The 17,262-nt window shown below is 36.5% G+C and overlaps 1 protein-coding gene across 3 annotated transcripts in view; it reads left to right on the top strand.

Moving 5' to 3' along the window:
* Positions 1–17,262, top strand: part of LOC136027564 (uncharacterized) — an 81,196-nt gene that overhangs the window by 30,382 nt on the left and 33,552 nt on the right. For all 3 annotated transcript variants that reach the window (XM_065704933.1, XM_065704934.1, XM_065704935.1), the window contains 2 exons: positions 1,911–2,043; positions 13,001–15,357. In XM_065704933.1, the coding sequence (XP_065561005.1) occupies positions 1,928–2,043; positions 13,001–15,357 (2,473 nt within the window). In that variant the 5' untranslated portion in view covers positions 1,911–1,927. The remainder of the gene's footprint in view (positions 1–1,910; positions 2,044–13,000; positions 15,358–17,262) is intronic.

The raw sequence follows: 17,262 nt of genomic DNA, 5'->3' as shown, positions 1-17,262 counted from the left end.
CGGGACCAGGCGCCTGACAAATCATAGGGGAATATATCTTTCCGACTGTCTGAAGAGAATAATAGACATACAACTGACTATGAGAATGTGTTTGTTTAGCCTATATGTCGATGCAGCGAGTAGTCTCAATGGGAAAACCTCTCACTAAGGAAATCGGATTTCCAAGTGAAAACATTTATTTTCTTCTTTTCCATGCTGTCAAAAAGATATATACGTAATATCATAGGACCAGCGAAGGGTATTAAGTTCAAACGTGCTGGTAATGTTGAGGGGGGTGCGTTAAACTAATTGAAATGACACTATGTGCATCTAGGTTGTCAAAGAGCGTGTCTGCATAATTTCAGGAATTGTTAAGGGTATTTAGTTGAAGTCGGAGAGTACTGCAGGGGTAACATTAAACTTTTTTTGTGTGTAACATAAAATTTAGACTTTTGTGTCAGGACTCTTTATCTTTTCCAATGGAAAGATCAGGAGATTATGTGCTTGGCATTCAGGAAATTTTTCAATCTCTAAGGGATCGCCAGGTATACCTTTTGATGCTGCATACTTCTTCCTTTTATTTTATCCATCTCGTGTATGAATGCCACAGTTGTGTTCATCACAGAAATGGGTAACGGCTTCTTGCAGAGTATCACTGTGAAATTAATTAATTCCTGTTGCCGACAGAAAACTGCTTTCCCAAAAAACTCCAACCTTCTTTTTTATTTCCAAAAATACCATATTAATTCTTGATTTGGATGGCTAATAAGAAATCTTGAAAGTTGAACAACTTTGAAAGATTTATAGGACATGGGAAACTCCTGGGAGGGTGTAAAGAGGTTTTGAATATATTGGGATGGAGGAGGAGGAGTGTGCGTTGCCGTGTTGGCCTCCGGCATCTTGGTGCTGCAGTGAGTTGTTAGTAGTAGTAGTAGTAGAATCTCCATATTTAAATTTAAAGTGAAAAAGAAAAAATAAGACAAATAAAAATAAGTTTCTATGGGAATTCTGGCAAAATCACGGCCGCCCTTGAAAGTTCTCTCCCCAGTGAAAATTCTCTCTGTGGAAAATTTTCCATGCTCTAACAGGAATTTCTGAATACTGTAGAACCCTTTCAAGATTCCTCTTTTAATCGAAAGACAACAGCATGTTGAGTTAATTTCTAGTTAAAAAAAAGGAAGAATTACAATGAACGTGTAGAAAATACCCGGTATTTGTGTATTATTCAGAACACACTCAATATGTGAACTTAGGTTCTTTCGTGAAACAGACTACGATGCAGGCACATTTTATGAGAAAGTCCGGTAGCCACAAAGACGAAACTCAAAGACAAAAGGTTAGGTTAGGTTAGAATTCTAAGTTGTAATTTTACAATTTTTTTTTAATAAAGTATTATATTTTCCTCATATTTTGTTGTATTTCATTAGCTTTATCAAGAGTTTCGGCTATATATTTGCACATTAGGGGTGGGGGCGGGGGTTGGTGCATTATATCAAATACCTAACCTAACCACCTTTATGTATAAAATATGTAATTAAAATGTACCTACATCGTAGTTTGTTTCACTTCTTGAGGGTGTTCTGAATAGCAAAAGTACCAAATATCCCCCCCCCAAAAAAAATTGCTCAGCTTCTTCTCCCTCTTGTTTGGATTTTTTTAAAGTTAAATCAAAACCTAATTTTACTCTTCAAATGCAACTCCGTAATAAAGACAGTTGTTGATGAACATTTAAGTAGGAAACGTAAGGAAATTATGATGACCCCTTCCCAAAATATTAAGTGTTTCAACCCTTCTGTGAAGGGTGAAGGCTAGTTGTTGTTTTTTTCAATTTCCCTACCTTCCCCTCTAAAAATTTTGAACGTAGCTGTCTCTGAAGTTGGTTATGGGAATTATTCCATAGAAAAAATAATGATATATTTTTGTTTTTACAGGTTCAAACAATATATAAATGAAATCTTGTTTCGTATGTTCTCGCCGATTCCAGACGAACTCGTCCCTGTTCTATCACCTCAACGAGGAAAATCATTTTATAACAGATCCAAGGAAAGGAAGACACCGACAAAGGTAGCTTATCCATCTTCTTTTTCATTTATTTTCTATCCTTATTAGTGTTGTAAAATTTCTGTAAAATAAGAACTCGGTCAGTAAAATCAGCAAAATTGGTAAAATAAGGTTAAATTTATAAAATAATGTTATCACAAGGAAATATAGGATAAAATTTGTGGTTTAAAGTTGCTCTGTAGCTACAAGAGCAGTTGAGCATTTCTTTTTCAACATCACTTACAGCTTTTAACGAAATTTTTTAATGATTCTGATTTTCCTGGGCTTGAAAAAGATAATGCCCCTTCACTTAGAGTTTCATTAATATAATTATCTATCTAGTTCACCTCTCTGATTATCTTGTGCCTAGGATAATACCTCAGCAATTGGACAGTTCTTGATTCCGGACATCCATTTTGTAAAAAAAAATCAAATTGAATATTATTTGGGAGTAAAATCATATTAGCATTTTCTTCTACATTTAAACCTATGAAATGTTACTGGAACAGCCTTACATCTGGAACAGCCTTACATCTGGAACAGCCTTACATATGTAAATAGCCGTATTCAGCCAGAATCCTCGCATAATATACATATTATTTTTCATTTATTTATAAAAGTACCTAGTACAAGTAAAAATGAAGTTAGTAAGATTTCGATGACTTTGATTAACTAAGCATTGGATCCTAGTAGCGGAATATTCAGTCAGTTTCACAGTCATTAAGACTGTCTTCAGCAGGATTTGCTTGCAAATCTAGCTTCTCTCTTTCAGTCTTATATTCTGATTCAGGTGACTGTGCCTATTCCGAGACCCCCCCCCCCCCCCCGAAACGAAAGTCTTGGATACGGCCCCGAGGATTATATATCAATTTCTATCTCCACCCTCCCATCGTCTCTTCCTTAGAGCTGATTCTTAATTTATCTGAAGATTGTTTCAAAACAACTGCTGAAACCCAAAGACTGTTAAACTAGAATAAGAATTTCTTTTGGACACTGTAGTCAGTAACAACTCATTCGGTAGCAATTGGTTGAAAAAAAGGCTAAATCTTGGAAGAGGGCTCTAGAACCTTCGGTTTTTAATTGACTGAGCTCAATCCGAAGGTAATTCGACCACCCCTTCCACATGAAGTGCCTCTGGGGAAAAAATAAACGAATAAATATTAACACATCGAACCCTTATGCGGTTTTACTATAGGAAATGCAATACGATTGCCCCTGGCTTAAACGAGAGAGTAGGGGTTTCAATTTCCCCTCTGATGAAAATCCGGAATTATTGAAGGGGGAAAAAGGTGGAGATTTTCCGGGGGGGGGGCAGGAGGAATATTCTGTGGAGGTGTTTTCAGGGGGGGTTAAACGACGCATCCCGGGGAAAAGACGGCATGAATGCAAGATTTCTATAACATGTAAAATCTAAAATAAAAATGAGGATAATGATTCTACTTTGGCCCTCCACATTGCTGGAAGTCCAGATCATGTAGTTCTTTTTTTATGAGGCAACTTTAATGTTTGAAACAAATGGCTTCCCAAATTCTTTTACGAAGACAATTGAAATAAAAAAAAAAATTCAAATAACGTTTTACTCTAGTTTAAATTAAGATCATTTGACCTCACTTTTAATGAAAATAACGTCAGTAGACAAGCTAAGTCACTATGCAGAGAATTCTTGCCCAATCTGATTGGTGAATAGTCTTTCATTTATTCTGGCTTAGTTTTTTGGTTTGTTTGATTCGGCCTTTTCTTCTGCTCCGTTCTACTTTTTTTTTGTACTGAAGAAGTCCCCGACGAAATATCTGCCTCTATCATTTTTGCCTCTTTTTTGTCCACTGGCTGATATTTTTCTCGGCTGTTTAATTTTTTTTTCTTGTTTGCCATGTGTCAATCCTGCTTGAAGCCCTTTCTGTCTTTAACAGTTCACATAACTAATGTAATTTTATTTCTGCTAATATTTCACCATTTTAAAATTATAATTTTCTGGACTATAGTACACTTCTTTGTAATGTCGCTGCTATAAACTATAATATCGTTCTGATAACAAGAGACATAAGTCAGACAGAAGGCCTGTTAAATCGGGAAACATAGCAATACACAAAACAAAACCCTGTTCAATCCTTTTTCTGCCAGCCTCTTCGCGCTTTTGTGCTCTGAAAATTGTAAGGCGTCGTAAAATATGTCAGTCAAATAATGTAAGACACCGGTAAAATAGGTAAAATACGTAAATTACGTGAAATGCGTAAAGCAGATAAAATACCAATTTTACGGGGGTTCGTAAAATTACGGTAAAATACCCAATTTTACCAGTTACAACACTAATCCTTATTTTGTTGAACAAAAAAAGTAAACGAAACCTTAACTGCAATAAAGGATAATTGCTACCCTTCCTCCCTAAAAGAGAGAAATTATGCAATAAGTACAAAACTGGGTAACGTGTGATATATACACGTGACGTTATTCTGGCAAACAAATCCGTTTTTAAAGCTTTCTCCATCCCCCCTGCTTCCCTCACCGAAAGTATGTGAGGCTAGCTTCCTCCTGTTATCCTGTCTACCTTTAGAAGTGAAAACAAGGAAAGATTTTTGGAAATTCGAAGCTATGTGACGCTTTCACCCTTGTGAATGACTGGCAAATAAAAACCTTTAAATTTTTTCTCCATTGCTCTTTCCACTGAAAATAAACCTGGAGGCTAGCCCCCCTCCTCTCCATGCACTCGCACGCAGACACACCAAGGAAAAGGTATGTGTATTCCCAAAGCTGTAATTGCTGATATTTCAAAGATGATCAAAGATGATCTTACAGATCAACCGTGGTAAGACTAGGAATAAAATTCAAACTAAGATTAGAATACTGGAAGCTAGAGTTATGACCTTTAAATTTTATCTCCATTGCTATTTTCACTGAAAATAAATTTGGAAATCATACCCCCCCCCCCCCCCACAAACACACTCCAAGGAAAGGGTATGTGAGTGCCCAAAACTGTAATTGCTGATATTCCTGCTTAGCAAGGCCATGCACATGAAATCCTATAGATTATCAATTTCTCACCGGTAGCTATTGACATGAATGCATGCTTTTTTTTTCACCATCATCATCACTCATTGTAAAACATCTATTTTTGAGTCATTTAACACTGGACAAAAATTCATAAATTGAATTCAAATAAAATAATTTTAAATAATCTTTTTTTGTGTGTAATTTTTTTCCTAAGGACAACTTTTTTTTTTCCAAAAAAATCACTTTGTGCCAAAGAGCACAGCAAAGGCAATGGGAGAATACGGAATCAATTGGGGAAGGGAAACTACTAGACCTAGATTGTGCTGATGATTTAAGCATCTCAGATGGAAATGTTAGCAAAATGAATGAACTTTTAGAGGTTTGCGGATTCAGGGCGCAAGAATAGGTTGAACATCAGTCAAGATGACTAAGTCGTTAGACTAGGATTGAAATGTGAACCACGATTAGAATGCTCGTACCTTCAGCGATGACAGTGGTCAGATAAAGTTCTGAAGCGTGAGCACTCCGAAAAAACGGAGGAGGATTTGCTAGATGTTTTCCTGAACAATTGCATATAGGTTGTTTTGGATACCCGACTGACTGATTGTATCTCAAATAGTACACTGAACGAAAATGTGGTTCAGTTTCGCTTTCTTGGGCTGTAATGCGAGAAAAGATGAAATGGCTGGGACACCTTCTGTGGATGAAGTTTATAGTATACCGAACAAATAAATTGATTAATGCTATATACGAGAATAACACTGCTACGGTTAAGGTAGGAAATGAGGTCAGCAGCTAGTTTCGTATTAAATCAGGAGCTAAGCAGGGTTGTGTTTTATCCCCTTTTATATAGATTATTTTAATTGACTTGGCCTTAAGGAGCACAGAAACTAGAGGATCAAATGGAATCAAATGGGGAGGAAAAACTTTCCAAGACTTAGATAACGCTGATGATTTCAGCATCCTAGATGAAAGTGTGAGCAAAATGAACGAACTTTTAGAGATTTTGCGACTTCAGAGTGGTAGAATAGGTTTGAAAGATAGTGTTAAGAAGACTAAGTCCCTAAGGCTAGGAATAAGTGAAGATGAAGAGGTGACGTTAAGTAACGAAAAGACTGATCAAGTGGACACCTTCACCAACCTTGGTAGTATTATTAGTAAAGGCGATTGGATCAGTAAAGTTGTTAGAAGCGGAATAGCCAAGGCTCAGGGTGTTTTTTCACAGTTGAAAAAGTTTGAAAGAACAGGAAGATAAATCTGTAAACCATGATTAGAATATTGGAAGCTACAATGATAACAGTGATCAAATATGTTTTTGAAGTATGGGCGCCCCGAAAAGTGGATGAAGATTTTCTAGATGTTTTCCTGAGAAGTTGCCTTCGAATTGTTCTGGGTACCCGGCTGACTGAGCGTATGTCAAACAGTAGGTTGTATGAAAGGTGTGGTTCAATCTCGATTTCTAGGGCTATAATGAGAAAAAGGTTGAGTTGGCTATGGCACGTTCTGCGGATGAAGGATGACGGGTTGCCAAAGATTGTCCTTTTTGGCCAACCGTCTGTGGCTCAACGGAAAGCAGGTCGTTTGTGGTTGGGGTGGGAAGCTGTCGTAAAAAAAGAATTAAGAGAAATGGGAACTTCCTGGGAGGATGTAAGAGGGAGGCTTCGAATAGATTAGGATGGAGGAAGAGCGTGCGTAGCTGTAGTGGCCCAGGTGGTTTAGTGCTGCGGTGAGTTGTTTGTAGTAGTCGTAATAATTTTGATGGAAAAGTCCTGCAGTTGTAGTTGGCCAGTTTTTGATAGTGGTATGTCACTACTCAAAAAGATCTTGGATATAAATATGCCAAAAAAAAAAAAAAAAACAGGCTAAAAACTTGTGGCATTAAACAGGTTAAGAAGGTGTAGCTTAGCCTTGATGGGGTTGTCTTTGAGAAGCAATAGATTGTTGATGTGTGGATTTTTACCCACAAAAACTGCTCTCGAATTTAAATAATTAGTTCTGTTTATTTATGTTCACAGCTCAACACGGCAGCACTGACGAAAATGTAATACCACCGAACAGTCTTTATATTTTTGAAACAGCCGAAAGAAAAACTTAGAAATTCGCGGTTTTCAGACATGAATAGATCTGAGATAGGTTCAGGAAACGAAAATAATTTAGTTTGATTTCTTTGGTACTTTAAAGGATTAAGTTTTATTATAAAAATTATAAAATAAAAATGGAGCAAAAAGGTGGGGGGGGGGATTAATCTGTAAGTGTGAATGTGGTTTAAGAAAATTTGGTAATCACACTTGAGAATATAGCAACAATGCAAAATTTGTGCTTTGTGTATGCTATAGGATGTCTAAATCATTTTCTGGTATGAAGTTCTATCAAAAGAAAACAGTCTGCGATGTGGGTACAATGTATTAATATTATTTTTTTTTTTTTATTCGGTCTTTTTTTCGACTAGGGGACTTCGTAGCGATGGAGTTGTCGTAGAAACTTCCAAAAGGGCTTATTCGATTGGAAATTGGAAGGGTTAGTCCCCTATTTAATATTCGAAACTGATTAGAGGGCAACTAACCCCCTTCCCACGCCCACGACTTCCCCATATACATCCAATCAAAATTTTGAGATAGCCATTTTGTTCAACTAAGTTGAAAGGTCCGGAAATCATGTACTTAACGATGGCAACCCCCTACAGCCCTCAGGGCAAGGGTTGTAAGTTTTGCCCTGGGGGCATATAAGGTTTATATAGAAAAGATGATCGTATAAATTTCGGAGGGGGCTCCTTCGATTGATAATCAGGCGTTTTACTGCCCTCTTTGAGATTCAGAGTGATGAGAGGTTGGATACCCCCCACACCTCGTATTCTCCCTAAATGCATCTAATAGAAATTTTGAGATGACCATTTCTTGTTGTCGAAAAAGGCTCATTCGATTGGAAATTGAAAGGGCTAGTGCCCTTTTTAATAGTTTAAAGTGATTGGAGGGCATCTAACCCCCTCCCACGGCCACCATTTTCCCAAATACATCCAATCAAAATTTTGAGATAGCCATATTGTTAAACGTAAATGAAAGGTCCGGAAATTGTGTCTTTGAGGATGACAACCCTCCTCTCCAAAGCACTCAGGACAAGGGTTGTAAGTTATGCCCTCGGCATATAAGGTATATATTGAAAGGATGATCGTATAAACTTTGGAGGGGAATCATCGGATTGGTAATCAGAAGTTCTACTCCCCTTTTTAAGATTCAGAGTGATTTGAGGGTGGATACCTCCCCCCACACCTAGTATTCTCCCGAAATGTATCTGATAGAAATTTTGAGATGACCATGTGTTGTCGTAGAAACTTCGAAAAGAGCATATTCGATTAGAAATTGAAAGAGTTAATACCTTTTAGTAGTCAAAAGTGATTCGAGGGCAACTAGCCCCTCCTCCCACACCCGCTATTTCCCCAAACACATCTAATCAAAATTTTGACATAGCCATTTTGTTCAACGTAGTTGAAAGGTCCAGAAAATATGTCTTTGAGAATGATAACCCCCCAGAGCCCTCAGGGCAAGGGTTGTACGTTATGCCCTGGGGGCATATAGGGTTTATATAGAAAGGGTGATCGTATAAATTTCGGAGGAGGTTCATTGGATTGGTAATCAGAAGTTCTAGTATCTTTTTTAAGATTGAGAGTGATCGAAGGGCGGATCCCCTCCCCAACACCTCGTATTTTCCTGGAATGTATCTGATAGGAATTTTGAGATAGCCATCTGTTGTCGTAGAAACTTCGAAAAAGGCTCATTCGATTGGAAACTGTAAAGGCTAGTGTCCTTTTACTAGTCAAAAGTGATTGGAAGGCATCCACTCCCATTAATTTCCAAAACACATCTAATAAAAATTTTGTGATAGCTTTTTTGTTCAGCGTAGTTGAACAGTGAGTTAGCCTTTTTGTTCACAATTATCCAAACATCATATAACAATGACTTCAAGGTGTACAACCCTCCAGAATCTAAGTGCAAGGGTTGCAAGTTATGCCCTGGGCATGCAAGGCTCTTATGGAACGGATGGTCGTATAAACTTCGGATCGGATGGGGCTCATTCAATGGAAGTCGGAAGATCTAGCGCCCTTTTTAAGAGTCAAAAGTGAAAGGATGACAACCAGCCTCCCCCCATAATCCTATCCTTCCCCAAAACACATCCAACCAAAATTTTAAAAGAATATATTATTTTGTTCATCACTATTAAAAGTTCTAGTAATTATGTCGTTGGGGATATCAATCTCCCCACATTCCTCAGGTTAAGGCCTGTAAGTTTGGCTGTTCGTTTATTGCTTACATATAGGATATCACCAATATTTTTGGAAACTTGTCGTATCAAGAGGAAACTTCAGGGACACCATGAGTTTGATGTTCAGTTGACTAAAAGGCAAAACGTACCTGCTACTACTGCTATTAATACTGCTGCTACTACTGTTAATACTACTAATAGTAATATACTATAACTACTACTACTGTTCCTACTGCTACCACCACTACTATTATGAAAAGAGAAATCACCAATGCAACAGCACAAACACATAAAAAAAAAAAAAATAAATGAATAAAAAAAAAAAAAAAAAAAAAAAAAAAAAAAAAAAAAAAAAAAAAAAAAAAGACAGAAGGAGAAAAGGAAGACTGTTTTTTCCTACATTAGTGATTAATATAGACCAGCACTTGAATGAGGCCTTAACCCTACTCATCCATACAATCACATAGGTCAAACAGCATAGCCATACACAATCAACCATAAAGAATAATCCGTGGACAGGCAGTCATGTCGTCAATAAGTATAAGTCGTCATTTACCAAACATTAGAAACAATAAAGACAAATAATTCAGAGGCAACAACCCAACACAAGGGCTCATCAGGAGAATACACTTGCCTATAGGGTTTCGCCACATTAATATTTTATGTATTATATATACTTATGTACATATATACTTATGTATTGTATTTTATGTATTGTATACTATGATAGTAGCACAGCTAAGGCTACGCGTATGAACGTGAAGATTTGATAGAATATTGAGGGGGAATTTGAACTAAATCAAAACATACTATGCGTATGCAGATGGTGAAAAGGACGTATCTCAAGAATTAATTTGTGTATTAAGTTAGAACTTTCACAGAATACTTACAGGGGAAGATCATTTGACAAAAAGATAATATATGTATGTCACTAGTATCACTATTTAGTGTTGGGTGATAATTTGATTAAACGATATTTCGACAGTTTTACTTTTGATATTCGATATATCGATTTCGATATTTCTGATCAGTTTTTTTTTGCTCGGATTAACTTTAGGTTTTGGCAAAATTCAACGTCAAAATTTATAGTTAAAGAATATTTTGCACAAATATTTCCAAATTTTGAATGAAATAAAAACAAAACTTCTATTACATAAACGAATGTTACAAAAACCATGATTTGGAATAACTCTAACTAATAACAAGAAAAATATGCTGCTGCCTCTTTTTGGCTGTTCAAATCAGCAACATGTTAATAGTTTCTCCTGAGAATTCGTTCAGCCTTTCAGTGATTAAATTAAAAAAAAAATTTCAACTTGAAGTAAGGAGCAACACTAAAACATAAAAGGACATAAATTGTTCCGTATATGAGGGGGATTACCCCTCCTCAACACCTTGCTTTTCACGCAGACTATATATATATATATATATATTGTATATTAACAGTGCCTTATGTATTGTATTTTAACAGTGTCCTTACTCGTATAACAACGGGAGATTAGTTTGAATGATGAGGACGTCATTCTACGACGAGAAGGGGGAAATGTGACATACAGCCCTATAATTCTCCCTGTAAAATCTTAAGTTTTGAAAATTGTTATTTTTGCAAACCGATTTTGAAATCGTGAAAAGACATTCTTTCTTGAAGTATTCAATACATTAGCCAATAAGTATGATAGAAAAACTAGCCTTCTCAACGCCCCGCTCTTACGCTAAAGTTTGACTCTTTCTCTCAACTCTACTTTTTAAAACAGTAAAAAACTTGGCGTAAAGAGCGGGGCGTTGAGAAGGGAACAGCCCCTTTCATACACGGAGTAATTTCTGTTCGTTTTAAGTTTTAATGTCGCTCCTTACTTTCAGTTAAAAAACTTGTTTTTTTTATTTAATTTCTGAATGTTTTTGAATTAATGCATGTTTTGATTTTGGCTATCCGCACATGAATAATTAAAACGAAATTTGCAAATTAATTTATTTTTTTGTCTAAATGGCTTTCTCATAGTTTTGATTGACGATTTTGAGAAAAAAGGAACGCGGGAGTAGGCCTAGCTACCCTCCAATTGTTTGGTTATTCAAAATGGCAACTAGAACTTTTAATTTTTTACGAACGTTTTTATTAGTAAAAATATACGTAACTTACGAATTAACTTACGTAACGAAGTTCTATATTCGTATGTTTTATTACTTATATGAGGGGGTTCACCCCCTCGTCAATACCTCGCTATTTACACTAAAGCTTAAATTTTGTCAAGAATGACCCCTGAATCACAAAGGCCGTAGAATAAATAGTTGAAATTAATAAAATTACTTTAGCGTAAAGCGGGGTATTAGGAGGAGGTGAACCCCCCTTGTGCGTAATATTTTCTGTTCGTTTTAAGTTTTAATGCTGCTCCTTACTTTAAGTTGAAAAAACTTTTTCGTATTTATATTTTCGTTGTTTTTTCAAAAAATGCTAAAAAATCCTGCGCCCCCGTCATGAAAATTTTCTCCCTCCAAGGAAAGTTTCCCTCGCATAACCCCCTCCCCTCAACCCCTCACCCAATCAAAAAAATTCCCTTGAAAACGTCTGTACATTTCCCAATAACCATTACTATATATAAACACTGGTCAAAGTTTGTAACTTGCAGCCCCTCCCATGGGGACTGTGGGGGAGTACGTCGTCCCCAAAGACAGAGTTATTAGGTTTTTCGACTATTCTGAATAAAATGGCTATCTCAGGATTTTTGATCCGGTGACTTTGGGAAAAAATGAGCGTGGGAGGGGGCCTAGTTGCCCTCCAATTTTTTTGGTCACTTAAAAAGGGAACTAGAACTTTTAATTTCCATTAGAATGAGTCCTCTTACGACATTTTAGGACCACTGGGTTGGTACGATCACCCCTGGAAAAAATAACACAAAAAAAAACAAATAAACACGCATTCTTGATCTGTCTTGTGGCAAAAAATACAAAATTCCACAATTTTGTAGATACGATCTTGAAACTTCTACTGTAGGGTTCTCTGATACGCCGAATCTAATGCTGTGATTTTTGTTAAGATTATATGACTTTTAAGGGGCGTTTCCCCCTATTTTCTAAAATAAGACAAATTTTCTCAGGCTCGCAACTTTTGATGGGTAGATCTAAACTTGATGAAACTTATATATTTAAAATCAGCATTAAAATTCGATTCTTTTGTTGTAACTATTGTTATAAAAGTTCCGTTTTTTAGAGTTTCGGTTACTATTGAGCCGGGTCGCCCCTTACTACAGTTCGTTACCACGAACTGTTTAATGAAGTCAAAAACTGTTTTATGAAGTCTTTAAAAAATAATGAAGAGATTTTACTGCACCTTATTTAAATGAACAAGAATATCCAATAATAATATAATCTGTTATTTTATTTCTTATGAAAAGTCTATAATCATTGAAGGTCACTGAATTAATTAATAAACATAGGACAGGATTATACGTCACTATTCTAAGTCAGTTGTTGTTACGAAACGATAAATTTGTTCACTTGAAAAATTCACTGGTGTAATAATGTTCATAAGATACCTGATTTTAGATGTGTTCACTCTGAACTCTGAAATAATACTGAATGTGATTGACGTATCTGGTAGATTCGAACCACTTCGTTAGTAAAGGAAAGGATTTGACCCCTTGTTATTAAGCTTTATTTTTTAATTAGTCTACAATGGTAAATTTGATATCTTCCCTTCGATATAAGTCTGTATTTCCATCAAAATCATTTTTTTTTTCAGAGATAACTACAGAATAAAACGTCGTCAGTCTCCTGATTATTCAGGTCGTCAACGTAGGCTTTCTCCAGATTGTCGCCGATCAAGCTCGTCAGATTCAGACTCTGCTTATGAAACGGTTACCAAACATAAAAAAGTGAGGTCTACCAGTAATAAAGGCATGAATAACCGATTTTCTAATGGTAAAAATGGTCATAGTAGTCGTGAGTCGTCACCTCCTAGATTTATCTCATCTTTCGTTTCACCTGATAGGATGGACATAACACCTGCAGTAAAAGACGATGATCGTTGTTCTGTTTTGATCGAATGCAAACGATCAGATGCTTTAAGCGATAATTTGAGGAAATATGATCCTGCTTTTGACACCCAGAATGTCGTTGAGCCCAGAGTCCCTCCTGAAACTCCGTCGACTAGTGCAGATGCTTCTGCTGACAAGTTGAAAAAACAAGTTCCCAAAGCATCCTCTAAAAACAGTAGTACAGAGGACCACCGAAAAGAAGAAAAAGCTCCAAGTGATGCTACTAATTCCACATCATTAAAAGACAAAAGCAGTGGGCTTAAGGTAGATGATTCAGACATGAGATCCAAAAGCGAAGAAAGCGTCTCTATAGATGTGACGAATCCCAAACAGCCTGCGAAAATGGGGATATATGAAAAATGTTGCCCAGAAGAGGGGAATCAACCAAGCATTGAGGGGGAGAAGATAACTAATTCAAGAAAAATTGAAAGTTCTACTATCAGGACCTCTGCAGAGGAAGCTAATAAGGATTCTGTGAATGATCAATCAGTGATTGGATTAGAATCATTTTCAGCAACAACTAGTGTTACCCAGACAAGTAAATTCAGCCAACTAAGGGAATATATAAAGAAGCAGCGGGCAAATACGGTCCGTGAGGTCGTGAAACCTAGCAGTACATTTTTGGGCAGTTTTGTACCGTTTCAAGAAAACGAAGGGGGTCTTAAGGGAAGTGTTGTTCAAATGTTACATGGAAACGAGAGCTCAAAAACAAAGCCCTGTGAAACCAAAGAAGTATGTGTAGGTATTGCTAATGGAACTCTTGCTTGTGGTGAGAAAAAGCAAACTGAAAAGTCTCATGTTGCATTCAAATTATCTTCGCACAAAACATCGAAGTTAAATAACAATCCTATGGATCCAAGACCTGAAAATGAATCATTATTAAATGAAAAAAGCTTAATTATAGAGCCCTGTGTCACCCCACAAAAACATGCCGAAAATATACATAAGGCTTCAAAAGTTGTTTGTAATGTGAAAGAAGAAACTACAGAGGGCTCCTTTGTATCAAAGATATCTTTCCTTGAAACACCAACAGTAAATGATAAATCCATTGATTCGAAATATGGATGTGTACCGCGGAGTGCTGACGTTTCGCTGGCAGTTAAGGCGATTACGCCACTCCCGATGGAAACAATTCCTCTCCTTATTCCCCAATTGAAAAATCAAGAGAAGACAAAATTGATTGAATCAGGTGAAGAGTCGAGAAAAAAAAACACAAGTCAACCTCAAACCCATTTCCCTAAACCTCTGAAATTTCTTGGAAATGTTCAGAAGATGTCCCGAGATTCAAAAAGGGTTGTAGCTGAAACTGTTCCCCTAAATAATTCAACATTAAACAGTGCTGGAAATACTAACTTAGCAAGAGATGATATAAGTAACAGAATTAAAGAAGCTGATTGTTCTTCCTCTAGATGTATTTCTGAATCATCTTCAGTGTCTCTCTCTCTACTTTGTACTAATGACCTGCAAACTCCAAATGATGATTCGAATGACTCTAGCAATTTCATCGATTCAGCTACGAAGTCGTTAGACAAAGCAATCGTTCCAGAGCAGATTGCAAAATTTGACGAGGTTGCTAATTTACAAGTTACACACCTTCCTTCCATAGGGTCATATGATGATTTTTGCAGTATACTACCCTCCAATGAAGAACCTGCCTCTAAATCAAACTCAGTTATTACAGAGACTACATCTAATGCTGTGACTAAAAGTCAATTTCCTGAAAAGAAAAGTGCTTCCTCTGAGTGTGACGAGGTGTGTATAAGCCCTATTGCTATGCAACTTCCTGCTATCCGTTCATACGATGATCCGGTTCACGACGTGTCTGTCCAATATAGAACGTCAAATGAAGTATTAACCCGTGAGACGGACATGAGACAAGGAATATTTCCCGCAAAAAGAAGTAGAAATCGATCAGAACCTTCGTCTGAAAAACATCAACTCTCCAACTTGGATTCGAAGGATAGAAACATTGATACCCTTTGGGAATCAAATACTCGACCAAAGTCGGCAGGAGATGGGTATGCTCGGACAGCAATGCCAAACTCAGTTTCACCTCTATCTGGTGAGTATTTTAAGAGTTGATTTTGGATGTCCGATTAAGTAATTCTTCTATTTTCCAAAGATGTAACACGAATAAATCACACCGAGTCCAAATTTACAGAAAAAAAGATTAAATCATGGATGCGGCGGTAGTTGCAATCTAGTAAAGAGTAAACCACGGTCATAGTAAGAAAAATTAAAGAAACGTGTTTTAAAATTTATTTGCTAATGAGAAACGATTGGTATTTGTAGCTGATTCAGAAATGGTAACTGTTACCTCGACTAGTATTAATAGTAAAATGTTATTTCGAAAACAAATTTATGGAAATTTCGTAAAATAGCCTGAAACCCAAGGGCGTATCTGGGATTTTGTACGGGGGGGGGGGGTATAAAAAACCGTAAAAACGCATCAAAATTGGTTGTCATGCATTTTTTTACATTAACACGAGCCGGACAAAAAATGGGAGGGAAATTAAATTCTTACCCTCCCCCCTCTTTGACATGTTTAAATGCCTAAAACCGAAGCAAAAGGTGCGCCGTTTGAATCGCCTTGGCCAAAAACCCAAAAAAGCTTATGCTGAAAATACGAACGTATACGTGCTTTTTTTTTTTTTTTTTTTTTTTTTTTTATTTGTTTTTTGCCTGTAGGTTTGCATTTCTGTCAAAACATCCGAAATACATTATATTAATTTGTTTTAAATAATAGCAATATAATAAATTGTTGGGTTTGATAGCGTGCCTTAGTATAATGAATGCTGTATCAAATTCTAATTCCTGAAAATACCATAAAAATGATACTTCTATGTGAATTCAGTGCTGAAATAAAATTCCTCATTAAATGTGAAAAAAAAATATAGAAATTTAGAAAAACAAGTTTTAAACTTTTATCGTATATGACGATGGTGTGTCTGGGGTTGTGCAGAAAAGATGGCAACCTCATGAAATCCAAAATTTTAAAAGAGTAACCTTGATTTTGTGATTTTAAGAATTTGGGATGTAGCAATCCAACAGACGTTAGGTGACATACTTTTTCAAATTGAGATAATAACAATACAATTTCCCCTTGTCCACCTTCTCTCTCAATTGAGCACACTAGATCGATTAGCTTCTTTGTAGGCCATTTCATTCTCAAGATTTTTGATGCAGTTTTTCCAAAATAGTTCAGCGACCACAGAAAAAAAGACCTTGGCTTTTCCTCTTGAAAGGGCCATAGTTTTTTTCCTATGAAAAGTTTAGTAGCCAAACAGTTCGTGGTAACGAACTGTAGTAAGGAGCGACCCGGCTGAATAGTAACCAAAACTCTAAAAAAACGGAATTTTGATACCAATAGTTACATCAAAAGAATCGCATTTTAATGCTGATTTTAAATATATAAGTTTCATCAAGTTTAGTCTTACGCATCAGAAGTTACGAGCCTGAGAAAATTTGCCTTATTTCAGAAAATAGGGGAAAACACCCCTAAAAGTCATAGAATCTTAACGAAAATCACACCATCAGAATCAGCGTATCAGAGAACCCTAGTGTACAAGTTCCAAGCTCCTGTCTACAAAAATGTGGAATTTTGTATTTTCCGCCAGAAGACAAATCACGGATGCGTGTTTATTTTTATTTATTTATTTTTATTTTTTTTCAGGGGTGATCGTATCGACCCAGTGATCCTAGAATTTTGCAAGAGGGCTCATTCGAACGGAAATGAAAAGTTCTAGTGCCCTTTTTAAGTGACCAAAAAATTGGAGGGTACCTAGGCCCCCTCCCACGCTCATTTTTTCACAAAGTTGTCGGATCAAAATTCTGAGATAGCCATTTAAGTCAACAGAGTCGTAAAACCTTATAAAAATGTCTTTGGGGACGACTTACTCCCCCACAGTCCCCATGGGAGGGGCTACAAGTTACAAACTTTGACCAGTGTTTGCATATAGTAAGGGTT

This window comes from Artemia franciscana, chromosome 5 (assembly GCF_032884065.1).
Source record: "Artemia franciscana chromosome 5, ASM3288406v1, whole genome shotgun sequence".
In the NCBI taxonomy this organism is placed as follows: domain Eukaryota; kingdom Metazoa; phylum Arthropoda; class Branchiopoda; order Anostraca; family Artemiidae; genus Artemia; species Artemia franciscana.
The sequence above is the reverse complement of the archived record's forward strand: the minus strand, read 5'-3'. Positions and strand labels throughout refer to the sequence as shown.